Source organism: Magnolia sinica, chromosome 2 (genome assembly GCF_029962835.1).
Source record: "Magnolia sinica isolate HGM2019 chromosome 2, MsV1, whole genome shotgun sequence".
NCBI classification, from domain to species: domain Eukaryota; kingdom Viridiplantae; phylum Streptophyta; class Magnoliopsida; order Magnoliales; family Magnoliaceae; genus Magnolia; species Magnolia sinica.
The window spans coordinates 19635351-19663202 of NC_080574.1; the positions used below are offsets into that span (position 1 = coordinate 19635351).

Below are 27852 nucleotides of genomic sequence, written 5' to 3' on the forward strand. Positions count from 1 at the left end.
ATCACCATGAAAACGCCCTAATACCCCACGCATCAAGGGGACCTACGAACGGCCATCTACTTTTTTAACCATCCAATTTCCTCATATGATTCCAGCCTTCTGAGTAGTTGAACGGTTTGATTCTACTGAAATGCTTTTCAACTATGGATCACACTCAACCAATGGATCAGATGCTGCACAGGCCCGACCAGTTTGCAAATATGCCGTCAATCATCCATTCTATCTCTCTTCGCGCGAATCCCCCATGTAATTCCCGAGTCAGACAACCCCGAACGCCAGCATTAAAAGGCCCAGATATAAAGGGCCCCCGTCCAACGCCAGAAAGAAAAGGCCCCTGTCCATCCAACAAGGAAAACGCTTGGGTACCTCATGCTAGGTACATTCTGGGGTTAGTTTCACTAACATAGGAGAAAATACTTAATTTTCATAAAATCCTCTCTGTCCATCACCTAAAACATCTGGTATTAGGACTTTTCATTAAAATTAATGATGACTCAACGCTCAACTGGGCCACGCCATTAAAATTATACCTTAAACATCAAAATTCACTTGAGATGGCCTACCTTAGTTTTGGAATAATTTGATTTTTGGTAATTTATTCATATTGACAAGGAAAAATATTTGAATGGATTGAATGGTATATAAACACCACAGTGGAACCTATACAAAACTAAAGGTGGTCATTCCATTTCAACTGTTTCCTTTGTTGTATTGCAAATGATTTTTAAAAGATCATAATTTTTATTTTCAATGGTCAAGATGAAGAAACGTACCTGATGGAAGGTATGGATCTGATGAAATTACACGAAAGTGGCTTTAGTTTGTGAATGTAACCCCGGTATGCACTAAGAGCTACCTCCAGCGGCTTATAAAACAGCCTAAGGCATCCGCTCACGTTAGCAGCCAGCACTATCTGCGCCCCGCACGCGTACACATATGCGCGCGCGTTATTCTACCAAATAGCATTCCAATGGGTTAAAAAAAATTCCAAATCACGACATCCAACAAAGCAAAGGAGAGATACTTATACGAGTTTCCAAATAAAAATTACATAAATACCATTTCCAGCATCTCCTGAAATCCTGACCGTTTAAATACCGTTCCCTCTTCCTTCAAATCGTTCGACTTGCTCTTTGATTTCTTCACCCCTTTTCTCAGCATTCCTGTTCTATATCAGCTCTGGTCTGTGGTGGGCCTTCTTGATTTCCAACGCGGATTTGGTTTTTCATCTCACATCTACAGTCCATGAGCTGTTCCTGATGAGATGGGTCCAAGGTAAGCTGTTTCTTTTGATGGATATTGTGTATGATTCTATCATTTTTGTGGGTTTTGGTTTATTGAATCTGTTTGAACTTGGAAATGGGCAATTGGGTATTTCAGGTTTCTTGATTCTGATAGTAATAGTTGAGATTGTTTATTTATTTATTTATAATTTCTGATTGAAATGATGAGAATGGAAGAAGATGGACTGATCTTGATAGTTGGGGGTTACTGATTTTGTATCTCACCTACCCAACAAATAAAAGGAAAGGGAAAAAAGGAAAAAAAAAAAAAGAAGAAGAAGAAGAGAAAAGTAAAATAAAAGATGGTTTTTTAAAAATTTTTTGGTGATATTTTCTTTTAGCGTAGGTGTATTTTTCAATCAAGGATTGCTAGCTTCGTTGTTAGAGTAAGGCATACCTTTTCTATGTAAAGAAAATGTGTTGTTGAGTTCCCAGCTTCAATATCAAGTAAAGATCAGTTACTATGGTTAGGGAAATGGTGCTGGAAAATTCACCTTCAGCTTGTAATCCATGTTGTGCATCCAGAGTTCTGCTAACCCCACACACAACTGGCATGTCAACATGTTTGCAATAATCAAGTCACTCATCTGGTGGGCCCCACTGAGTGCATGGCTTTGCTTGAAAAGTTCATCTTGTCCACTTATCAGGTGGATGACATGGGTACTAAAACTTTGGACGGTATAAAGAAATTGCCAATGGTTCAAATTCAACATATAGATGTTGCCCACCTTGTGAATGGATGGCCACTGCATACACATGGTGGGGCCTGCTGGATAAGTGGTTTGGATCTTGCACATGTGGCACATGTTTCTTATGTGTGCCTGCACATGGAGAGGTGCGTGTGGTCCACTGTAGCTCGACTGTTCAAAATGAATCCAGTACTCATGTCTGTCACTTCAATTTTGTATAAAAGCAAGTAAATGTTGTTCCCATTATGTATCTGTAAGTAAGACATCTTTGATCAGGTGAAACACCATACTTGATAAAAGCAAATTGTTTATGATCCAAATTGATTCCCTAATAGACTTGATCGATCGTTCAACTCAGAAAACATTATGTAGGCGGTCAGGATTTTGAATGACTCCCAAAGACTTGCTTGGACCATGAAAATTAAAAAACAGAAAAGAAAAAGAAAAGTCTCGTGTTGAATTTCTTGGAAAGAAAAGAAAAGGAAAAAAAAACAATCAATATGAATGAATTTTTATGAGCCAAAAATGTTACTGTTCGAATCAGCTTGATGGAGGGCCAATCCTAGTTTGTCTTTGGTAGTATAATAATGTAGAGGATCTTTTCTTTCTCAGCAGATAACTGAAACCTTATCAGTTGGAAAGAAAAATAAAATCTGTGGTAGTTATCCTCCAATCAAATTTAGCTTAGCTAAAGAGTTTGTTATCTCAATATCCACTTGATGAAAACAGCAAAAGAAGAAGTGAGAAAAACAAAATCCGCGTTGGAAAAGCAAGAGCGAGAACATGGGTCAACGATCTTGCAAACGCATCTGCTAACCTTCCATGGTAAAATGAACTTGAGAGAAGTGAGAAAAATCTGAAGCCTCTTCAAAAACAGCTTCACCCCCATTTTTTAAAGAGTCTTCAAACCCATTGTCCCTGCGAAAGCAATCTTTAGTGCTTTAAGCTTATCTTCTAACTTCCCAAACAGCTGCCATCAAAATTTTGTAAGAATTTCTTAAAGTGGCAACTTCCATCCATCTACAATCTTCACATAGTTGATCTCTACAAACTGTGGCCGACTTCTTTCTCTCTCATACATCTTTTTCACTCATGAAGATGAGATGATTCCGTATTTGATCATTCTAAAGGGTTTTATTACTTCTTTATTTTTTTTTCCTTGAATGGGTTTGCCTCAGGGTTTTATTTTGTATGCGAATCATCCTCTTCTTTTATATGTTCCCTTTATTTCCTTCTTATTGGTTGTCCAGATGCTCTAAGACCCATTTCTCTGTTATCTCTGTTTGTCAGTTACCCACACTAATTAGAATGTAAGTTCATAATCATTCTAGTACAAATGTGGTAAGATTACCATGGACAATACTTTTAGCAATTACTTTAGCTTGCAAAGAACAAATCATGCAAAGGAACTATGATTGGCATACACAGATGGCATTTTCAAAGGCAATACCTTATGCAAGTTCGTACAGTGCATCTCAAACTTTGGAAAGTGCAACTAGAGTTTCTCTCCATGGATGATTTCTGTTCCACTGTATTTTGGACATTGTAAGTTCTCAATACAGTGGCTGATTGTCTAACAGCATTTGTGGATTCACTTGGCATCGGTTTGTGTAGGGGATCCCAAATAATCAGGATTAATTCTAATCCCAAATTTGGCAGGCCCCATGTGTTTCCATTGGGTTCACCGCACTAAAGCAGCACTTTTCTCCACATAATTGCAATTAGTGGCATTTTTAGTTTTTCCTAAACCTTACGTAATTCCATTTATGCTTCGGAAAGTACTGCTTTAGTGCGGTGAATCCTACTTGGAGAGCATGGGGCCTACCAAAAATCAGGATTAGGCTTAAATCACAATTTCATAGGATCCCCTGCCCAAATGGACCCTTAATTTTTGGAAAAGTAACTTTTTTGTAATTGGGTTTGTTTGCTGGTATGTTTGTGCTATTTGGTTATGGGTTTTTAATTTTGCACTTTTTTCATGCTGTATATATTTTGTCCTTTTCCACGCGAACTTTCAACCTTCTGCAGTGCATAATATCTGTTAGAGTAGATCAGGTTTATCTTCCTAGATTAGGATATTTCCTTTTTTGTTATGTGTTTCTATTAAGATCTCTCACAAATCTCTCAGAAATCTCTCACCTCTTCTATATATTCCTGTTATTCTCAACGAAATAAACAAGCTACACTTACCACAGTGTAATTCCTTGTGGTTTAACAATATATAACTGGCTTCCTAAGATGAACCTTTCTTATGCGTGTAATGGGCTTTGAAATTCTCCTAAGTTGAATTTATCTTCTTTAAAACTTTTGAGATTTCTTGTTTCGGTAACTTGTCTCTAAAAGTTCTCTTTCTTGTTCTCCTGGAGACTCCAGAGACAGTCCTTGAGAAGCATCTCATGGAGGACACAGGCAAGGTTGCTGTAAATGGAGAAAGAGGTAGCTTGATGGCCCATGAGCAGAATGGAGTGCTAGTTTCAAGTCCTTTAAGTGGTGGAAGAAGAGAAATAGCTAGTAGGCATGTTTACTCCTTTCTTTTTTTTACGATGATTAACTCCATTTTTTCCTCCATTCTTACTGTTTAATTTTATTATATACTTTATTAGGCTCTAAAAGGGCAAGGGAAGGCCCAAAAGGACGTGGGTGGAGGTAGCACGAAAAGACTTGATAACCTATGGTTTCATTGAGGATGGTCCTTATAGACTGGAATAGCAGAAGAGATTTGTCTAGCTGACCCCAGTTAGTTGGGATAAGGCCAAGATGATGATAGACTTTATTTGTGAAAAATGAGCAGTTACATGTTAATATTTGAATGGCTGCTATTGTGCTATATTTTTTGCGTGTGTGTGCTTTCTAGCAACTTGTCTAGCTTTTATGCATGTTTCTTGTTGAGAGTTGAGAATCCACCTTTTGTTATATCGTGTTTTATGTTTACTGTCTTATGAGTTTTGTCCCACAACAGATATGTGGAAGAATGTGTTGTAACTCCTGTCCATATAGAGTGGCTCAAGTCATCTAGTCTTGTGAGTGGAGTGTGTAAGCAATGAAACACCTTGTGTGCCTGGGAGCTCTAATCTGCCCTAACCCTTATTTTAATATAATTTCTATGTTTTTGTCATTGTGTAGTTTGTTTAACATTTCTGTTGTTTGTAAATTCACTGAATGCTAAAAGCAAACCCCAGTAAGATGTTTGTTGACATAATCAGCCGAATCTTTTCAAGAGATTTTCTGTTCATGTAAGATATATGTTCCTGTTGTCTTTGTTCGAAGTTTCAATTATTTCTTCGTCATATGTGGAAACTGTTAGACATATATGATTGCCCATGTCACGTGCCACACGTGGCTGGGCCGTATGGCTGGATGGTCGTGGTCAAGGTGTTCCGTAACGGTAACGGTGGCCGTAACGGCCACTACCATTACCTTTACGATACGGGGCATAACGGTTGTTACAGCCCCGTAATGGCCGTTACGGTCTCTCTTTTTTATTTTTTATTTTTTGAAAAAAAACTCCCGAAAAACCTATAGCTGCTCCGTAATGTTGATTAAAAAGTATGAAAAACTTTTATATGTTCCATAATAGACCATTATGGGGCTATTATGTGGCCTTTATAGGGGATGTAATGTGCTGTTAACGGCAATTACAGGTCATTTTTTTCCATAATGGCTGTTACGGCCGTTACGACCCCATAACGTGTAACGGTTGCCACCGTTACCTTTATGTATTGGCCTTTACGGCCCCGTAACGGCCTTTACGGCCCACCATGGTCGTGGTGGAGGGGTTTGTCCCCGCACTCGTTTCTATTATATTTGTATTATTGCTTGTCATATATTTTTCCTCTTTTATCCCTTGGTCCCATGTTGGGTGGCGATGTCTATATAGGGGTATTCTTGTACATTGTTCTTTCTTTAGGGTTGATATATATTGTTGTTTTTGTTGAGGGTTTGGCATTAGGGCCAACCTCACCAATCTAGAGTGTTGTTATGTATGGTGATTTCTCTTGGTTTTCTCAAAAGCCAATTATGTCTGGAATTCCAAGGATTCTTGCAGATTGAGGAAATTCCTGTGGGATCCTTTTTAGGCAAAATATGAAAATACCGCTTCTTGTGTATAATTCTAATAATGTCCCTACAAGCATTATTAGTAACGTGTGTGCCCCTTTACATGGCTATGCCTGTATCCATAAAATTTATGCTATGAACACCATTTTATTTACGCTGCCTTACAGGGTCCTTGTTCCGTTGATTTTCTTCCATGCACATTATGTTGTTGAGCTATGATTCCTTGGCTTATTGATCTAATGGCACTCCTTTTCTTGTACAGATCATTTTCAGGAATGAAGCCTATAGGTGATGACGATATTGACTTGGAAGGTGGTAAAGAGACAAAAGATAAAGAAAAAACTATACGCAGCAACAGGCCAGTCAAAATCCAAAATCAAGCTTTATTGTCTGGCCTTGCATATTGTGTCTCATCATGCAGCATGATATTGGTTAACAAGTTTGTGCTGTCAAGCTATGATTTCAATGCTGGAATATCTTTGATGCTTTACCAGGTGAAGTCACTTGGCACAGTCCTATTTATCATGTATGGTAGTTTACGTAGTATGCATTAATGATGATTCAACAAACGGTCTTATTGCAATGTAGATTGTGTGATCCTTGGCCCAAGGATACGCATGGCATTCTCGGACCTTGAGTTTCTACTAATCTGCCATGGTTTGGTCATCCAGAGTGTTAACGTGATGGACCTAGTGTTGATGGACTATTCCCCAAATATCTCATCTCTGGGACACCTACCCTTTGATTGGTGGCCCGTAAATGAATGGTTAAGACAAATGTGCTGACAATCACCGTTCAATGGGACAATGGCCAAAGTTAGATGTCTAAGATTTTCCAATCTGTGTTTTTTGGGGGCATGGTCCATACATGGTCAAACCAATTGGTTCATCGATCTGGATGTTGGAGCAATGGGTCCTACTCCTACCTGTACGAACTCAAGGCCTGAGAACACTAGACATGTCCTTGTGTTAAGGATCATATAAATCCTCTGATGCTATTGCACTAAATGATTCTATAACCACTTGTGACAACTAAAAAGTTCTTTCATATCTTTTGGTGATGCAGAATCTTGTTTCGGTGGTTATTGTCTCCGTTTTGAGTTTTTTTGGGACTATCTCAACAGAACCACTGACATGGAGATTGATTCGTGTTTGGTTGCCTGTGAATTTTATATTTGTCGGAATGCTTATTACCAGCATGTTTAGGTATGGAATCTTTTCTGCTAGCATTCCTACTTTTACTACTTTTTAGTATGCACATACACTGATGCTATTACGATCCCAATGGTTTAAAGAGCCTAGCTTGACGTGTTCCATCAGTCTTGTGGTTTTTGGCGTATTGGTTAGGTTCTGAACAATTGGTATTAGAGCTAACACCATGTCCTATGTTTGAGTCACGGAAGGGGCTACCTATGTAAAGGGCAACCTGGACTAGAGTGAAAGTCACCATGGGTGGAAAGGGCTACTTGAGCAACTAGAGTGCAGCCGCCAAGTGGAAAGGGTTACCTACATAACTAGAGTGCAACCACCATGCCTTGGAAGTGGTTACCTGGAAAAGAGGCCAGAGTGAGTGCTGTGACAGAGTGGGCCGCCATGGGCGTCTTTTGCGGAGTATGGTGGAATGTTACGATCCCAATCGTTAACTTGACGTGTACCATCAGCCTCAGAGCTTTTGGCACACACATTTACTTTAACTGCTGGGTATGGAAATGCACATGGAGAGAGGAAGAGAGGGACATTGCCAGAAGAAAAAAATCTATAGGAAAAGGGTACGTGCTAGATGCAAAGGGAGGGAGGGGGGGAAGGGTCCCGTCTACTAGCTTGAATAAAAAGAGGGCAGAATGCCCACCACTCATTTGACATGGAGCAGGAAAATCTGAGCTGTCCATTGATAAGCACATACACTTTAAAATTCCCGAAATGCCCTTGAACTATGCTAGAATCCCTTCTAATGTCCTATTAAATCTCAATGTTTATGCCTCTCCTGAAACTAATTGCGTGGGCGAATTTGTGCCACTTGTGTTATATATAGTAGAGATGCTTGCAACTCAAAAGGTATATTGGTGGTGATGCCTGCAGTCCGTGTTAGGCAGCATGAATTCCATGTTTTGAATATCTAAGTTGGACATTTGGTATATCCCACCTATGATTTGTTCCAATCACTTGTACCATCAATTATGCTTTTATTGCCATTGTCCTCCATCTGCAACCTTAGAGATTCATCTGTAAACTATAATGTGAAATTGAAAAAGGATCGAACAGTGCATCGAAGATGGGGATTGAGAAATCCAAACTAAAACTTGTACCTGGTTGGGATTCCATCTTTGTAAACTCAATGTTGTATCTTCCACAACTTACACCCTTTAGAGAAGCACCGAGATAGGAAATTAGCTTAAGAGGTGTGTAGGTTTGGGGACCCAGCTTTGTTTAAATAGTTGCAAGAAAGAGGAGCTTGTAACCCATCAAAACTCCTCAAAGGCTCCACATGTTTTAGGTTTTCCAGTCCACCGGAACACTGTGCGTGAGTCACAGTCTAAGCGCACCACCCCTTACACGAATTTAGACTAATAACAACTTTAGTGGGGTCCATCGGTATGCCCGATCACAATATCCAACCCTTAGCCAGATCTAGACCGTTGATCAATTAGGCCCACCTTATCGAATTCTTACACTCTCCCACTTGGGTCACATTGATCAATATTAAGGTTTAATTTCGAAAATGTATTAATTTTGAAGAAAACATTTGAATGGTTAACCAATGCAATTGTTGGATAATACGGGCCACACTTCTATAATCTAGTCCATTAAAACTACTAGTATATGATCGCGGTAGCCAACACAACATTTAATCTTTGCGAAGTGAGACTAAACAAGGTCACGACTACCACCAACCTTAATTACATTGATCAGGGACAAAGAAGTGTGGTATGAGGATTACACGCGTAGTGTGATCATATGTGCTTATCTCCAAGAGGTCCAGGAGCTTTCGAATGTCTCCAACGAGACAAAACTTTAGTTCCGCTTACTCAAAACAAATTGTGCATGCTTAAAGAGAAGTAAAAATTAACTTTATTCCAGAATCATCTAGACTTTATAAATAAGATATCTATACATGTCTATGAAAAATGAATCACACTCTGCTCCCAGTAATTGAATACATCTGTGGGATCGATAACTCCCATGGATGTCACATGCTCCTGAAATAGTGTGATAGAGAGCCATTTAGTGAGTAAATTTGTAATAATGTCGATGAATTCCATAGACATAAAACGATTATGTACTTTTTTCTTCACAACAAGATACTTAATATCGATATGCTTTGACCTTGATGAATGCAATTGTTGCTTGAGAAGGAAACAACAACCGAGTTCTGATAAAAGATTCTTAATGGTTTCGGGATATGCTCCAATACTCGCAAACTTGAGAGAAACGTTGTAACCATAGTGCTTGATTTGATGCTTCATGACAAGTAATAAACTCAACTTCCATAGCGGATGAGGCTGTCATCGACAGTTTCATGCTCTTCCAAGACAACCCCATCATCCATTATGAAGATGTAGCCTGAGGTGGACTTCTTAGTATCAACACAACCAACACAATCTGCGTCTAAGTATCCAACTAACTCTAAATGGTAAATGGTTAGACCTTCTATATGTGAGTCTTTTGTCCTTTGTCCTTTGAAGGTAGCACATTACCTTTGCAGCGCTCCTATGCTGCATTCCCAGATTGGAGAAATAGTTGCCTAATATTTCAAGTGCAAAAGCAATATTTGGTCGCGTACAGACTTCAGCATACATAATGCTCCCTACTACCGATACATACAGAAAATCCTTTATACGATTATTTTTCAATTCATTTTTAGGACATTGGAACTACCCAAATTTATTATCCTCTACAATGGGTGATTGTCCAGGAGCACAGTTTTGCATGCTATACCTTTCGAGTACCCTATTAATATAGGCCTTCTATGACAGGTTAAGCAGTCTGCGTGATTTGTCACGACGTCTCTCAATGCTGATGACAAAAGAGGCGTCACCAAGATCCTTCATTGCAAATTTTTGAAACAAGAATTTCTTAGTATCGCACATCATTCTAATGTCACTGCTTGCCAAAAGAATGTCATCAACATACAAAACTAATATGACGAACTTAACGTAGATACACGCATTTGTAGTGTTCTCTACAAAACCGTATGAGGAAATCACTTTATGAAACTTCAAGTACTACTATTGTGATGCCTGTTTCAACCCATAGATTTCTTAAATTTGCACACCATATGTTCTGAGCCATCGACTACAAAACTTTCATGTTGCAACATTTATACGTTCTCATTTATATTTTCATTGAGAAATATAGTCTTTACATCCATCTAGTGCAACTCCAAATTCATATGAGCCACAAGAGCCATTATGATCTTGAATGAGTCTTTCTTAGATACTGGTGAGAAAGTTTCCTTAAAATCAATGCCTTCACGTTGGTTAAAACCCTTGGCAACAAGTCTGGCTTTATATCTTTCGATATTACCCCTGGTGTCCCGTTTGGTTTTAAACACTCATTTACAATCAATCAACTTTATTCCTTATAGTAATTCAATAAGATCCCAAACTTTACTGTCCTTTATGAATTTCAACTCATTCTTCATGGCATTGATCCATTGCACTTTGTTTGACCTGTGTAAAGGATTCAGGATCTTTTTCCACCCCTATGTCAAACTTGTGCTCCTGTAAGTATACGATGTAATTGTCTGGAATCACAATCCTCTTCTATCTCTCTCTCTGTGATTTTCTTAATGGCCTGCCTCATTAAGTTTGATTTTGATTTCCTTCTCCAGTAAGTTGTATACGAGGTTCAACATGATGATATGCAGTAATTACATGCTCAACTACAGGACTACTAACCACATGGTCCGGAATGACTATGACAGGAGTCATAGTCCGCTCTCCCTCGAATACAAAATTCCCAATGTTCGTGCTCCCACTATTTTCAGCATCCTCAATGAATCTGATATTTCCAATCTCAATAATCTTGATGGAGTGAGAATGACAGTAGAATCGATAACCTTTTGAATTTTTCGGGTATCCTATAAATAAACAGCTTACGGTTCTGGGATCTAGCTTTCTTTCATGCGGGTTATTTACTTTGGCCTCAACAGGACATCTCCATATGTGGAGGTATCGGAGACTTAGTTTTTTCTCATTCCTCAACTTTAAAAAATGAGTTTTGCTTATAGCATTGTTGGGGACCCTATTAAGGTTATGAATTGCGATTTTAATTGCATCACCCCACAAAGATTTTGCCAATGTCGAATTGCTCATCATGTTACGCACCATGTCCATGAGGGTGTGATTGTGCCTTTCGGCTACACCATTCTGCTTCGGAGTTCCAAGCATGATGTATTGGGCGATATACCACAACCTTGTAGCTACCTAGTGAAGGGTCTTGGATTGCGACTTGATTCGTCATATCTGTCATAGTATTAACCACCACGATCATACCTGACGATTTTAATCTTCTTATCGAGCTAATTTTTAACTTCGGCTTTATAGATTTTAAAAGCATCTAAGGCATCTGATTTTTTTCATTTATAAGAAAAATGTATCCAAAACGAGAATAGTCTTCTATAAAAGTAATAAAATATTTGTGTTCACTCCAAGAAGCTCTAGGGAATAGACTACAAATATCCGTATGTCTCACTTTTAAAAGTCCTACACTCCTAGTCGCACATTTCTTCCTAGTTCTGGTCTGTTTTTCCTTAATACAATTTGTCCATACTTTATAGTCGAAGAAGTCTAGAGAATGAATAATTCTTTCCTGCACTAGCATTTCCAATCTCTGACGACAGATATGGTATAATCGTCTGTGCCATAACATGGAGAAGTTTTCATAGTATAGTCTTTGCTTAGATCCTACTTTATTTCCATGCTGAGCATTCATATAAAAGACGTTTGAGACATTTAAGTCCAATTAGTACATATTATTAACCACAGTGCTAGTGTCAACCACATTTGAATCGTAATTAAGGTATCCTGTATTGGTATCGGTTGGCGTAACGGTGCCCACCAATACCGATATGGATACGGGGGTGTATCGGCGATACGGGAGCGTAACGGCCCGTAACGGTGCAGATTTTTATTTTTATTTTTTGCCAAAAAATATGGATTAAATCCAGAATATTCTAAGCATTTCAAATATGCATTCATTTATAAATTGGAACATGTTTATGGTGGTGTAATGGTCCACTCTTTGGTGAGAAACTGTATCAGACTGTCTGATGAATTTATGAACCGGACAACCTGGTATTGGCGATAGATATTTTATATTTAATTATTTTACTATATAATATCAATATGAATTAATAAGAATGAATCTAATACCAAAATATCTCATATTTGTAGGTTTGGTGTATTACATACCTTGTGACTCGTGTACATTTTATTTCAACATACAATCTAGGAACTTTTATGTCCAATTATATAATTCATATATCTAACAAATTAATATAATTTTTCCCAATAAATCTTAAGAAAAAATTTGAAATTATATTCAAGTAAATAGTGTTGTTGATTTAGAACTGATTTGGTGGACCATTTGATGCCCCAAATCAATGTTAAATTCATGCAATCTATTGGCACTTATCTCACTAATGGATTTGTGGATATTTATTGAACAGTGATAAATGAAAAATATCAAATGATCATATTTCAAAAAAACAAGTGTTTGCAAATTAACGGTGAGAATCATTTAAACAATTTAATTTTGGAATTGTGACTTGGCAACTATGGTGCCATAATTTAATTTATTAATTTTGAGTTAATGTATGCCTCATGGACAATTTTTATGGCCATGTACATAGGGCCCACCATGATGTATGTATTGTATATCAATGACATCCATCTGTTTTATCAAATTATTTGAAGGCATGGTCCAAAAATAAGGTAGATCCAGATCTAAGGTGGACCACTAGTGGGTGAGGCCTTGAAATTGAGGTCCACCTTGATGTATTTGTATATCCGTGCCGTCAATCTATTTTGCCAACTCATTTTAAAGCATGATCCAAAAAATCAGGTAGATTTAAATCTTAGGTGGACCACTAGTGAATGACGCACTGAACATAGGACCCACCTTGATGCAATTGTTGTATATCCATGCTGTCCATCCTTTTTTGCAAACTCATGGTACAAAAAATGAGGCAAATCCAAATCTTTGGTGGACCACACAATAGGGATTGAATTCCCACAATTAAAACTTATATTATTATTATTATTTGTTAATATTATTTTAAGTTGCGAACTTGTGTTTTCCTTGATCCATGTCCATGCAACCTTGTCAACAGTTTCAACGGCAAATAAACATTACAGTGGGTCATAATAGGTTTTTAACGGTGGGCATCCAATCCTACCGTGCGGTCCACTTGAGATCTGAGTCTACTTCATTTTAGAGATCATGCCTTGAAATGATCAAGAAAAACTGATGGGTGGCATGAATATATAATATAACACATAAATCAAGGTGGACCACATGCACAAAAACAATGCAAGTGCACGGTGGACATTCAATCCTACTGTGCGGTCCACTTGAGATCTGGATCTGCTTCCTTTTAGGGACTATGCCTTGAAATGATCAGGAAAAACTGATGGGTGGCATGGATATATAATACAACACATAAATCAAGGTGGGCCGCATGCACTAAAATAATGCAAGTGCACTAAGCGGCATACGCTGTAGACTATCGATAAAATAAGGTACGTGGCTGTAAAACAGCCATGCCGGGCGCGGATTAGCTACCTATAGGTTTGAGTAGCGAGACACGCTACTGAAGTGACGTTACCAAGTTCCATGGACCCCACCATAATGTATGTTTTATATCCACACCTTCCATCCATTTGTAGAGATCATTTTAGGGCAATATCCAAAGAATGAGTTAAATCCAAAGCTCCAGTGGACCCCAGCACAGAAAACTGTGGGGACAGTGACGCCCACCATTAGAAACTTCTAAAGGCCACGAAAGTTTTAGATCAAGCTGATATCTGTGTTTTACCTTATTTCATGTCTTTTTTAACTTTTGAACGGGTTGGATTTCAAATAAAAATTATGGTGGGCCTTAGGATAGTTTCAATGGTGGGAATCACTCTCCCCACTGTTTTGTGTGGTGGGGTCCACTACATCTTTTTATCCACCTCAATTCTTTGGCTCATGCCCTAAATAATATCTCAAAATGGATGGACGGTGTGAATACAACACATGCATCATAGTGGGGCCCATAGAACTTGGTGATGTCACTTCAGTATCCGACTCGCTACTAACCTGTCAGTATCTAATCCGCGTCTAGCCACGCCCCCATTCTTTTTTTTGAGACTGTGATAGAGGGAGAGAGAAATGAGAGGGAAAAATAAAAATAAAAAGAAAAAAATGAGAAGGAAAGAAAGAGAAAATGAGAGAGAAGGAGAAAACGAGAGGGAAAAAGAAAGAGGGTGGAGAGGGAGTTGCACTAGAGGGGAAAGAAGAAGAGAAGCAGGAGGAGGAGCTGTAGTGCGCCACGAGGAGCTGCAGCAGCGCCGTGATGAATTGCAGCGGTGCCGTGGAGAAGAAGAAGAAGAAGAAGAAGTGAGAATAAGGTTAGTTTTTTTTGTTTTTTTGTTTTTTTTTTGTTTTTTCTTTAAGGGTTACTGCCCGTAACAACTGTTACGGGCTCGTAACGGCCGTTATGCCTTGTAACGGCCGTTACGGCCGTTTCGGTTCCGTTTTCTGTACCTCTCCGTTTCAGCCCTGTATCACGTAACGGTAACCGCTATTACCGTCACGTATCGACCGTTACGACCGAAACGTAACCGATTTGGGATACCCTGATCGTAATAGATACTAAACTTTCTATTCACAAATTTAGACATATAACTTGATTTTTTTAAACGAAAAATTGAGACTAGATTGCACCTCATGGAAGGCACATAAATTGTATCTACAAGATCCAACATATGACTTGACTCTAACTTGATCCTGCAAACTCTAACTGTCCTTACGTCCACTTTAACAGCATTGCCCATATATACTAATCACTCTGTATCAGTTGATGGCTGGCTTTGCAGCATACTTTGCATGGAATAACAAATGTGAAAGTTGTACCATAATCTATCCATTAGGAATCTTCCGACACATTGGTCAGATTGGACTAAAAATAGACCAAGACATGATATTTACCCTTCTCTACGAGCCGCTGCTTGAACTTAATGCAGTCTATCTCCTGATGGCTCGACTTCTTGCAGAATGAGTTGTTTATCCTTCTTAGCCCGTTTATTGTTCAACCGATCTTTAGGTTGATTGTTAGCCATAAAACCTAAAGATTCCTTAATAGAACCATGTTTTACTTTTTTTTCCCATTATGTCCATGTCCCAAGGTTACTAGATGAGCATTATGAACCTTATCCTACTTAACGGACATTTCCTCCTTTTCTAAGGAAAGGTCATTTACCACGCTCCTTAGGACTAATTCTATGGATAATTTGACCTGGTAAAAAGGGGAACTGAATTACATTGAATTGGAATATTAACTTTACTACGCAATACTCACATTAGCCAATATGTCTACCTTAAACAATTCATGAACAAAACTGAATATCAGGCAAAATTATCACAAATTCAATTGATTGGGGTCTTCAATTGAATTACTTTGGATGAAGATGGGCCCAACCATTCTATCTTGGCGAGAATCAGATCCATCATCATCACTCCTCTTGCGGGACGAACTCATGACATGCAAGTGACTCTCTTGAACATGGAGTTAAGTAATGCCAATATTGTAAATTTGAGACACTCATCACCTGCGCATGAAATGAGTCTCTCAGCCTTACACAACCAGCACCGTTTACCCCATTCCGTTCACGTCCCTGCCAAACAGCGATCGTCTGCATTTCCGTTACCATTCACATTGAATAGAAATGCAATTGCATGCAATCCTGTAATCGAACCCTATTATCAAAAGTCCAAATTCGTAAATATCTTCGCCAATTGAGGTCATTGTGGTGGCTAACACAACTGGTTTAAATATTACGAAATTAGATTTAGGATCACAGATATAATCCTGCCCTCGATGGATTATCTGAAGCAGTCCGATTTGGCCTAGAAAGTAGCTTACATTGATCGTTGAAATATAGGGAATCCAAAAGGAAAACAAACAGATAGGTTTCTTGCTCCCCTTTCCTTTTAAATCAACAGTCCATGTCTACTTTTGGAATATGGGTAATTGGCCCACAACCGAGTCGAATCGAGACTCTATATGATCTGAACATCATCAATGAGCATTTTAGGTTTGGCCCTTTAACATTCACAAGATGGAGGATACTTGATTCAGATGGACGATTAAATCCTTACATTAGTGTCCATAAAATGGGCAATTCAGATCCGATACTCAAGGTCCACATGATGAAAGGTTCAAATGCTTATTTGTCCATCTAGAGAATGATGTAGACTGCATGCTTATTTTATATGTAATAGATGGTCCAGATCTAGAATGAATGCCCATAAACAAAGTCCAAAAGGGAAGCCAATAAAACTATAGATGGGCATTAGATGGGCCCTTAACACTCATAATAGATGGCTTGGATCCGAGGTTAATGTTAAAAAAGGATCTAAAGGGGAGGCCCAAGACAACCTTAAATGGACACAGGCCCATTAACATTGTGCAATAGGCACAAGCCAAACCAAATAGCCCCAAAATGATGAGAGCCTAAGCTAGTGATCTAGTAAGAATCTGGAAATGCCATAGGCGCATGCCCAATCATCAGGCCCACAATAGATGCAAAAGGGCCCAATTGACACTCATAAGGACTAATGAAATAGGCTTGCAATGAAATCAGAGCACGTGGAATACAAGGGGCACGGGTCCGTTTAGTTTTATTTTTATTGTTTAACAAGATAGGCCGGAAAGACTTGTTCGAACCAAATGGGGCTTTGGGAAAGCCCTCGGCAACGACGCAATCACTGATCTCCTCTCTCCGAAGATCGGCTTCCACCATTATTTCTAGCCAAATTTGGGGGAATTAGCTACCCCCCGCAACGGCTGTCGCCATCGCATAGGACACTGAAAAATAGTGTCAATGGAATCCAAATTCCTCACGTAGCTCAGGAAGAAGGCATCTGTTAGAGTCTGACTCTACCTTTGCCCCAAAACAATTTCTGACGACGTCATGATGAGATTGGAAGATTGTCAAAAGCGATTTCGGTGTTGGAATGTTGCTGGATTCAATGGTGATGAGATGAGACTTAGGAGCAAGTATGTCAAATCTCCTTGCCTTACAATGCTATAGTTGTTCGTAATGGCCGCTGCCTTTTTCTCCGGCGACATTGAAAGGAACTATCTGCCGAAATCGTTCTGAATGGGGTTTTAATCCCCTTGCGATTCCCCATTGATCACTACCGTTGACTATGGTTGCTAGCAGCAAATTAGGGTTTGAACTCTAAGACCGCCTCAATGGCAGCCACCCCACCACCGCTGAATGCCAGAAGGGAAGTAATGGAGAAAAAGAACATAGAATTACGGATTGCACTGGGTTTGACCTCCATGGGGTTTAACCCCTTGTCGAATTTAGACTAATCACAACTCTAGTGGGGTCCACTGGTATGCCCAATCACAATATCCAACCCTTAGCCAGATCTAGACCATTGATCAATTAGGCCCACCTTATAGAATTCTTACATCATCATTTCTCTAGGTACACAATATAGACAAACCTTAATATTGGCTAGGTGTCGGCATTTTTACTTTTATTTTTATGTGCTTTCCTAGTTCATTAAGGCCTCTATGATATCTCTATATATAATGCCAACAATTTTGGACTATTTTGCCCCAACAATTAGTTTTTAGGAGAGTCAGCCTAAAGAGTTGAAAGGACATAGGAGGGATTTCTAATATAGGTCAGGGTCTACTTTTGTCCTTTCAAAGAGGCCTCCATCCATGTTATTAAAAACCAGTTACATTACGACCATAACGGCCGTTACATAACGGTAATGGATGTTTAGTTCTAGTAATAGATGTTTAGTACTTTGTTTTTGTGTTGGGTTACATATAGTATGGTTACTGTAGAGTACCATACCATATGATGTATTGTTTAGGGTTTCTTTGTAAATAAGAGTTCTGCTCTCTCTCTCTCTCTCTCTCTCTCTCTCTCTTCCCCCCCACCCCCTGCTTTCCTATTATGAATCTCATTCAAGACCATTAGATTGCATTGACTTTTGCACAGCAGTGGAAGAAGAGTGGACCGAACCTAATGGCCAGTCCAGAGTAGGCTTTCAGTGTGCTGGGATTCTGCTACACATACACAAAGAAATAGACATTTTCGAGGAATGAAACCAATGGTCTACATTCAAGATGCATGCTGTCGGCTAATCAAGGATTGGAATGGCATATTTGTAGGTTATCATGTGACACATATACACATGAAGTTGGGGTTGAACTGGGCTAGGCCAGGCTAAAATGCCTGGAGCCCAGGTCCAGCCTGAAAATCAATTGAGCCATGCATGCGAGGCCCAAGCCTGGCTCATAGGCCAAGCTAAGAGGTCTCCGAAGCTGGGTTGCACTCGTTGGGCTGAGCAGGCTGCCCAGTCCATTCCAACCAAAGTCCAGATAGGTGATGAGGATGCCAAGGAGAGTTCAAATGCAATTGGGTGCATGGGAAGGTTTCCATAGACTGAACCCACCTGATCATTTCTCTTTAAGAATCCCTTATGTAGATTCATACCATTAGAAACTCAGAATACACATCATAAATACTTGTTTGCAACATGCATCTTACTCTATCATGTACACACGCATATTTCTTTGTTACTTATTTGTTGGTTTTGTCATTTGCAGTTTGAAGTATATTAATGTCGCTATGGTAACAGTCCTGAAGAATGTCACAAATGTCATAACTGCCCTTGGAGAAATGTACCTTTTCAAGAAGCATCATGATAGCAGGGTCTGGGCTGCTCTGGTCTTAATGGTATGCTAAAGAATTTCTTCTCACATAGCCAAGACTGTGAGTTTGTGGTCTAAGATAAATCTTCTTTTTGCAATTGCGAAAACTAAATGACACGCAAATCTATTGTGCATCCATGCTTCATCACTCTTGTGTGCTAATCTCATTTAATTAGCTAAGAGTATGCTTCGGGCGTGGAGACTGTCTTTAGTGGCGATGCTTTCATGGGTTCTTTGGTTGAACTAGTTTGTTTCAAAGGAACTGATCATTAACTGGGCATTCATCAGGGCTTTAATTTTTTAATACTTTTATGTGGCTCTTTTCTCTTCAAGTGATATAGAAGTTTGGTGTTCTAATATTTTGAATTCATGCCAGTTGAGTTTGGAGGATCTGAAAAAGTTTTGCTTTGTGCAGATCATTTCAGCGATATCTGGAGGAATCACCGACATCACCTTTCATGCTGTTGGATATACATGGCAGCTTATAAATTGTTTCCTCACAGCATCATATTCGGTAATTCATTTGGTTGATTTGTTTTGTCATTAGTCTGGAACTTTTCAGTTCATTGTCTTCTTTTATGGAAGTTTGTTGTCTGTAATGCTTGTTTATCTGCGGATTATTTTGTTGAAGCTCATCATATCATTAGTTGAGCTTTACACTTGAGATCAAAAGACCATAACTATTCTCCAGATATGAGTTCAGATCTCAAATCATACCGCTTTAGCACTTCAGAGGGAGTTATCTTTAAATCTTTGTTTTTTGTATTTGGCTTGAGGTGATCACTATTGTATTAAAAGAGAAACGTTGGTGCCAGCCATCATCCAGTGTGCAAATTCTTCAGATGAGTTGATTCATATAGACTGCGTTGGGATGCACAAGTGAACTGAATTTGCAAGCACAGAATACTCAAGACTCAAGATAAAAATGGGACAATTATCTTCAAGTGACTTGAAAGTAATGTCATTGCAATTTGGAGCCAGACCCCAGTATGACAGTCAATGAAAGCAACTATTAATTTGTTCAGTGCATCCAAAGACATCCTTAAATGTTGCTCTTTTTTCACATGGAAACGCTTCTAGTCTTCTGATGGATGAAAGTTTATGCCTGCATGCATATCCATGTCAAGTTAATTTTGCTTGTCACATGGGACACAACCTTGTACGAGATGCTACATTTTACTTGGATTACCTTGCAAGCCTGGGTGTAGGGCTCTGATGCATTAAGACCTTCATTCGCTTTTTGCACCTAGTCTGTACAAGTGGATCTATGGTTAAGTGATTCAGACCCCAATATGATGGTTCACTGTGGATGGGGAATGCCCTAAAAATCTCCCAAATTGGAATATCCTACAGAATCTTTGGCTTTCTTCCAGACTGTTGCTGTGATTTTTTTTTTCTTATCTATTTGAAGGCCACTGTTGAAGGTTTAGGATCTTCCCGTCCTGGAGATTTTTAGGGCATCCCCCACAATGCGGCCATCATATCAACAGTAAGGTATTCCGTACTCCTAAAAAAAGGCCTGGATCACAAAACCACGGTTCCTGCTTCTATGGAGTCTGGACTGGGTGTGTCAGGGTGCTGTACATGTCCCATTGCGCCAGGACCATATAACCCTTCCATGTAATTTGCTGCATAATTTCATTGGATGCTGAATTTATCTGTGCACCAGCTGCATCATATTCTATCGTTTGATTGTAATATACAAATAATGGTACTGGAATCCGACATAACAGTATGCCAACACTCCTTGTTAAAGTAATTACAGGGTCCCAAGTGCATCTGATGGAGAATAACTTCCTGATGCATCATTTTGTGCAATTGGGGCCTACCAGATGGGTCCTACCTCTACTCTTGATGGAGGATGCCCTAAAAATCACTCTGCTTTGATGATGCTAACCTTTGATTAGTTCCTTGTAAATAGACAGTTAAGAAAATACTCCAGTAATGGTCCAGTGAAAATGCCAAATGGTTGGCTAGGATCATGGAATTTATGGGCATCACCCATCCACAGTAGGGCCTATCTTATTGACCTTCTAGATCATTGAAATTGGTGGGCTCACTTGTACTTACTAGGTGCATCGGGGCTTTACTTCCTGATGCATCAAGACCCCTAGTATCTCTCCTTAAAATGGCATCTATTCCATCATACTCTCTGGCATATGTAGTTGACTTTGTATCTGATAAGCATGTGTTTTCTCCAGTTAACATTACGAAGAGTCATGGATACAGCGAAGCAAGTGACCAAATCTGGGAACCTAAATGAATTTTCAATGGTGTTGCTTAATAACGTCCTCTCGTTGCCTCTGGGGTTGCTGCTTATGTTTGTATTCAATGAAGTGGACTACCTTTCTAAAACGTGAGTTCTTTTATTCGGGTTTTGACTTAATAGTGCTCAAGTGTAACTTTCTAGTTGCTATACAATGTGATAAAGGCTTATTTCTCTGATTGCAACATGATATGTCTGTATGATGGAGTCAACCTCGTGTTTTTCTTCCTCCAACGGAAGTTGAATTATGAAAATGTCTCATTAAGAACGGATACAGCGAAGCAAGTGACCAAATCTGGGAACCTAAATGAATTTTCAATGGTGTTGCTCAATAACGTCCTCTCGTTGCCTCTGGGGTTGCTGCTTATGTTTGTATTCAATGAAGTGGACTACCTTTCTAAAACGTGAGTTCTTTTATTCGGGTTTTGACTTAATAGTGCTCAAGTATAACTTTCTAGTTGCTAAGCAATGTGATAAAGGCTTATTTCTCTGATTGCAACATGATATGTCTGTATGATGGAATCAACCTCGTTTTTTTCTTCCTCCAACGGAAGTTGAATTATGAAAATGTCTCATTAAGAACCCTACATCCAGATTTCAAAAAGTATTGGAGACAATTAGAAGAGAGAGGATCCAGTGCTATTAACATTATCTAAGATATCAAGCATTCAGTATCAATACATTTGGTACACATGCAAGATATTTGGACTGTTCATCCATTACAGTCTACTGTGGATGGGACGTACCTGATATGTCAAACAGTTGGATAATCCTAGCCACTGTTTGGACAAATCTTGACGATTACAAATGGATGGCTAGGGAAAAATCCAACTAACAATCTACGTTTAATGGACAATATTCCTCTAATCAGTGCTTGGGATCAACTGACTGGCCTATCCATGGTAGCGTTCAATAGGAGAAGAATCTGGATCTCATATGTGTTCTACATGTATGGAGAACGAATGCTTTATGACTAACTTAGATATTAGTGTTTAGCATTGGATTCTTTCTTGTGTTAGAAATCATAAATGATTAGAAGAATTTAGATTGTTGAAACTGTTGTTGAGGGTTGGCCTAATTGTAGTAAGAATGCATGATGGCTGAATGTACTTCAACGCTCTTAATCAGATCAACCCTACGTTTCTCATAGAAGTTTGTCAGGTCATAGACCTGAATGAATTGGTTGACCACTGCCTGTGAACTTGCTTCTACACACTCAATTCATCTTCACATTGGAAGGTTCTTATTATCTTAAAACTTGATGCTGAACCTCCTTTCTTCTTATGACGTATAGGTTTCGCAAAGTTTACCTGACTATGCTTTTAAAAATCATCGAATTACAGAACTAATACATCTAGCTGTTTATGAAGGATAACTCCAAGACTCCCCAATTTGCTTTTTGCAAGGTTCACCCCCCACCCCCCACATTTGTCTGTGTTAAACTGATGGTTATTTAGGAGAAATTTCATAAGTAGATTAAATTCATAAACCTAGATCACCCTGCATCTCCATGGTTTCTGTGCAATCTGAATTTATGTCCAGTTCTTTGAATGTTTGTACTGATACAAAATTTATTTGATGAATTCCGCAATCAGAATTTCATAGTTAGTTTGTTCAGCATTTTTGAGAGATTATTGATTGTGGTATTTTCCTATACGCACTCAATATGTGCTGTACACTATAGGGTTTATCTTCGTAAAAGTTAAAACAGTTTATAAGGTAGCCTGAAACTTTCACTCTTGAAAACAGAGTGAAATGCTTATGTCTAATAAGAACTCCTTGTAAGATAATAAAGTGATACTGTGTTTCAAGTTTTTCTTGATGTTCAGGGCATTTTACATGGACTTTTTATCACGAGCATGCATTAGTGGTTTCAGCTGCATGGTTCGTGGGTTCATACTTGTTGGAAAATTACAGAACACAAGCAAGTTTGAGTATGCTAGTAACAAAAAACAAATATAATAAAACTATGAAGGTACAAAAAATGGTTTGTGCAGACAATAAGCTGTTTCAGCAATCTGAAATGTGAGTCTGTTGGGCTTGGCCTGTTACAGTTTTCAATTTCCCTTTGTTGATATGGTTGGTAGGATTGAGTCCATGATATTTTGACCCTTGAATAGATGCCAATGCAAACTTTCGTGGGTATTGTAGCTTTGAACCCATGGGCTCAATGTTGGAAGTCCAAACAGTAGGGGCACAATGCTCGGCCCAATTACCTTCAATATATTACAGCAGCTGCATTTGGATGCTTCCATTATTTTCTTATTGGGCTCATATATGCGTGAAGTGAATTGTCAGGCCGCTCTTGAGGATGCCCATGTTCTGGTTGGTGATGACATCAAGTGGGTTCTTAGGCCTTGCCATCAGCTTCACTTCAATGTGGTTTCTTCATCAGACGGGTGCTACTACATACAGGTAAACTACAGGCCCCAAGTCATTTCACATTACTAGACACATAAAACCGATGTCATAGCTGTAAAGTCAAGTCCATACAAAGTTAACTCTAAACTGAATCCAACCCCAGTTAATTGGAATAAGGCAGGTGATAATGTTGATGAACTCTAAACAGAATATCATTTTAAAAGGTCATGCCACACTGTTACTGGAATATATGGGTTCATATGATCCTTGGCCCAAGTGAGGATATGCAGTGTACTCTTGGGCCTTGAACCTGTACAAGCAGAGGCCACTGTTTGGGGATCCATACTGTGGATCTGATGATCCCCTGCTGTTGATAGTGGCATAGAACATGTCCCCAAAATTTCACTAATGGGACAATCCTAATCTGCTGATTGGTTGCACAGCCTGCAGATGGTTGAAGAAGAAAAAGATGGAGCTATGGTCCACATCAAACACAATATAAGGCTTATGCTGGGTTTTGGATTCGAGCAAAGTTGTGTCATTGACTAGCAGTCCTGGGCAAAAGTACTTATTATGGCTCGTCAACCTCTTTATGCATGGGACCTAGGCACTTTTGGGCAAATAGTTATGTTACCGTTAAAGCGTGAATTGGTTGTCTCTACTAAAGAGATGGGACTACTTGTCCCTAATTTAGTGTACATGAAGAACATTCCCATCTGTGTACATGCATCATGTGTTCCAAGTGTGTGACTGTTCAAGTGCGAGCACCCCACATGTGCCATCAACAATCTTCAATCACCCAAAAATGTTTTTTTTTTTTTTGTTAGCTTGTTAGTACACCCACTGTCAGTTCACACTTCACTGTTAGCCACCCTCACTAGGGAATTGCACATGTGTCAAATATGCACATGTCAATGCGCCACTATCCATATTAAGATCCCCCACATACCACAATCCATCCTTACTCCCTGAACAACTAGTCAGTGATAGTATGTTCCTGAACAACTATTCCTGACAGCATTTCCCTCTGAACAACTAGCCCTTACAGCATGTCCATGGACTGCTAGTCAATGGCACAACTTTGCTTGAATCTAAACAGCCCCATTGAATGGTTGGGATATCCCAATTTGGGAGATTGTTGGGGCATCCTTCATCCACCATGGCGGAACTAATCAGATCAATCCTCTGGATCACCAAACCACAGGCCCCATTTGTACAAGACTCAAGGCTGAGGACATTATGTGCGCGCGCATATGCATCATCAGGTTGATGATGACATAATTCCATTGTTTCATACATGGGTATCTAAGATTCGATGTTGCATGCCCTCTCTGCCTCAAAGATCTGGAATCAGTGAACTGTTTCTTCATTCACTCCATTTCACCTCTTGTGGAGGCGGTTATGAGCCTATTCGGCATGTGTTGGGCAATGCCTGAATCAGTTGAAGCCATTGCTTCATCATAGAAATGGGTGGTTCCAGGAAAAAGAAAATTTTGTGGCTAGGGGTGGCAATGGGCGTGGGCTGTTAAACTTGGCCGGAGGGCTGGGTCTTGGCTTGAAATCTAGGCTTGGAACTCCAGGTGACCTGGTCCAATCATCAACTTGGCCACCATTATACATAAAGAATGGATGGTTTAAAGACACTTGTTCACGTCGCTGGCTAGCGTGCCGCCATTAGTCAGCCGTAACTGCCTTCACTGGGCATTCCATTCTGACTTTCAAATATACAACTTTTTATACGATGGGACATCATGGATGGAGGATAGCCCCAAAAGAATGATTAGATTGGACTATTTTAAAGCTTTGATCATTTAACTCTTGTCCTTACAGGGCTGGCCCTACAGGGCTAGGCTAAAGCCTTCACACTTAACCCAATGTTCGAAATATCCGTATCACGTTATGTATCACACCCTTGGGATACGGATACGTATCGGTTATCGCATGGGATATATCGGTTGTATCACGTAATGTATCGTTGTTGTTGGAAACATGGGAAATTTGGTTGAATTTTTCAATGAAACTTCAGTGATTATTAAAAAAGACATCAATACACACTAATAAATCAAAACATTACAAAGAACAAGTGCACATAATAGGTTTTCTTTGTATGGGGTCCTAATCTATGCGCTGTCTAATTGAATTTATGCAAGTATATTCCAAGTCTATTCATATAATTTATAAATGTAAGAAGATGTGTGGAAACACAAGCAATACATTCAAAAGCAAAAGAAGAATCACTAGATCAGGTTACATGTTTGATTTTATGTTTGGACACAAAAATTGCAACTGATTTGTGAAAAATTGAGATATTTTATTTTATTTTTTTTCAATTTTCTGTAACTCGGCCCATCTCCAAATCTCGAATTCGAACCTCCAAATCCATGATTTTTCATGCAAAACATGAAAATCATGGATTTGTAACAATTTGACATTGATTTAACATATGATTTTAGAAAAAAAAAAAAATGATCGAAAATCGAAAATGCTCACTGGATTGAACGTGTGGGGTATATCCCACTATTTGTGCGTTTCGTATCGCACAGGTGGGATACAAGATATATCGCGGGATATATCGGCCGATATTGTCGATACTTAAAACACTGCACTTACCCACTTAATATCGGTAAATGGAAGATATTCTGGGTATATGGGGCGATATTTGTATTTTTGTTCCTGAGGGTGAAGTGGGTGGGATAATTCCTTGCAGTCCACCTTTTCTGTACGTATTTTGTTTGCTGCTAATACATTTCTTGTTCCCATTCAAAAAAGAAAAGAGAAGTGATGCTGTATTTGGGCTCACATAACTCTAAAATACCTCTCTATATGAGAAATTTATCTTTTTCCGATAGGTAGAGTGCTCTAACATTTCACAAAGATTACTGACAAAAAGTTCATATCAATGCTTGGCTTATGCAGCCTGGTAGGATCATTAAACAAGATTCCCCTCTCCGTCGCTGGAATCCTTCTATTCAAAGTTCCAACCAGTCTGGAGAACTTGATGAGCATCCTTTTCGGTAGGCTCTCTACCAACCCAATCTGATGATAGTTCTTTTACAATCATATGAAACATTTGACTCATTTTCCTTACTGCAGGGCTTTTGGCTGGGGTGTTTTTTGCGAGAGCCAAAATGATGGAGAGATCTTAAGTCCTCCATATGTATTATCTCCATGCTGCTCAAGACAGTGGGAGGGGAAATGCCTGGATGCTTACCAGCAATGTAACATTTCAAATCCACCTAGGCGCATTGGACTTAAATGGGTCCAGCTGAACTGAAATCGATCCAAGCTCTCAAGGGAGAAGATCCAAATACCATTTGTCTATTGATCGCAAAGTTTCCACTGCAGATGTTGGATTTGACTGATGTTTCTTACTTTTTCGTCGCTTCTGGTTGGTCCATGCGAGGTCATTTCCAGAACTCATTTTTCTATCATGTATGCTCCTTGTAATTGTCATCATCAGTGGATTTTAGCTTTTCAAGTCCTACCAAACGTTTGGTACTGAGTCATGCAGCTTGTTCATGGTTTTGGTTTTCTATTGCTGCCATGTAATGAATCTGTAACCCCTAGCGATCCAATTGTGGCTACTGTGTAATTTTTGTGCAAAGCACACCTGCATCGATTTCGAGGAGAGAATCCAAGTTTCATTGCGTGACAAAGAATGTTTGCATACAACATTGATGATTTTATTTTCTGCCAATACGTCACTTCTGTGGAACACTTGGTGAGCAATGCCATGAAACTAACTTGATTGGAACAATTGGCTTATGGGTCATTTGAATCCCTGTAGAATTTTTTGTTATAAACACTACATTTGAAAAGTGTTCCAAGCGTAAACTGTTTACATGCTACCCCGATTGGCTTGTAAGTAAAGTGTTTACTACAAGACAGGTAATGTGTTTTGGCTTGCACTTTATATATAAAGTGGGTACAACGGTAATGTGTTTTGGCTTACACTGTATAAAGTGGGTATTCAACGGATAGTAACTCTGATCAAAATCTTTAAATCACATAAATGGGGTTTTATTTTTTTGGGCCTCGGGAGAGCATACAAGGATGCAGACGCTAGATGGATTGGATGTCTCACCATGGGCTTTCATGCAATCCAAAAGGTTTCGAGAAATTTACGACTGTGGACCCCACCTTTTATCCAGTGGTTTTTACAAAGCAATACAAACTTAACATACGCACCAAGACCTCCTCGTACGGACACCGAATTTGAGGACGAAAATACCCCTGCCTTCCTCGTGCA

The 27852-nt window shown here is 39.2% G+C and overlaps 1 protein-coding gene across 1 annotated transcript; it reads left to right on the forward strand.

Annotated features, from left to right (window-relative positions):
* Positions 1–974: 974 nt before the first annotated feature.
* On the forward strand, positions 975–27084 carry LOC131236538 (GDP-mannose transporter GONST1). Its single transcript, XM_058233781.1, has 10 exons — positions 975–1275; positions 4352–4487; positions 6291–6522; positions 7094–7233; positions 18872–19001; positions 19392–19490; positions 21178–21332; positions 23541–23657; positions 26520–26617; positions 26697–27084. Exons 1-10 carry the CDS (start codon positions 1260–1262, stop codon positions 26747–26749), a joined length of 1176 nt encoding a protein of 391 aa, XP_058089764.1. The 5' UTR covers positions 975–1259; the 3' UTR covers positions 26750–27084.
* The last annotated feature ends 768 nt before the right edge of the window (positions 27085–27852 follow it).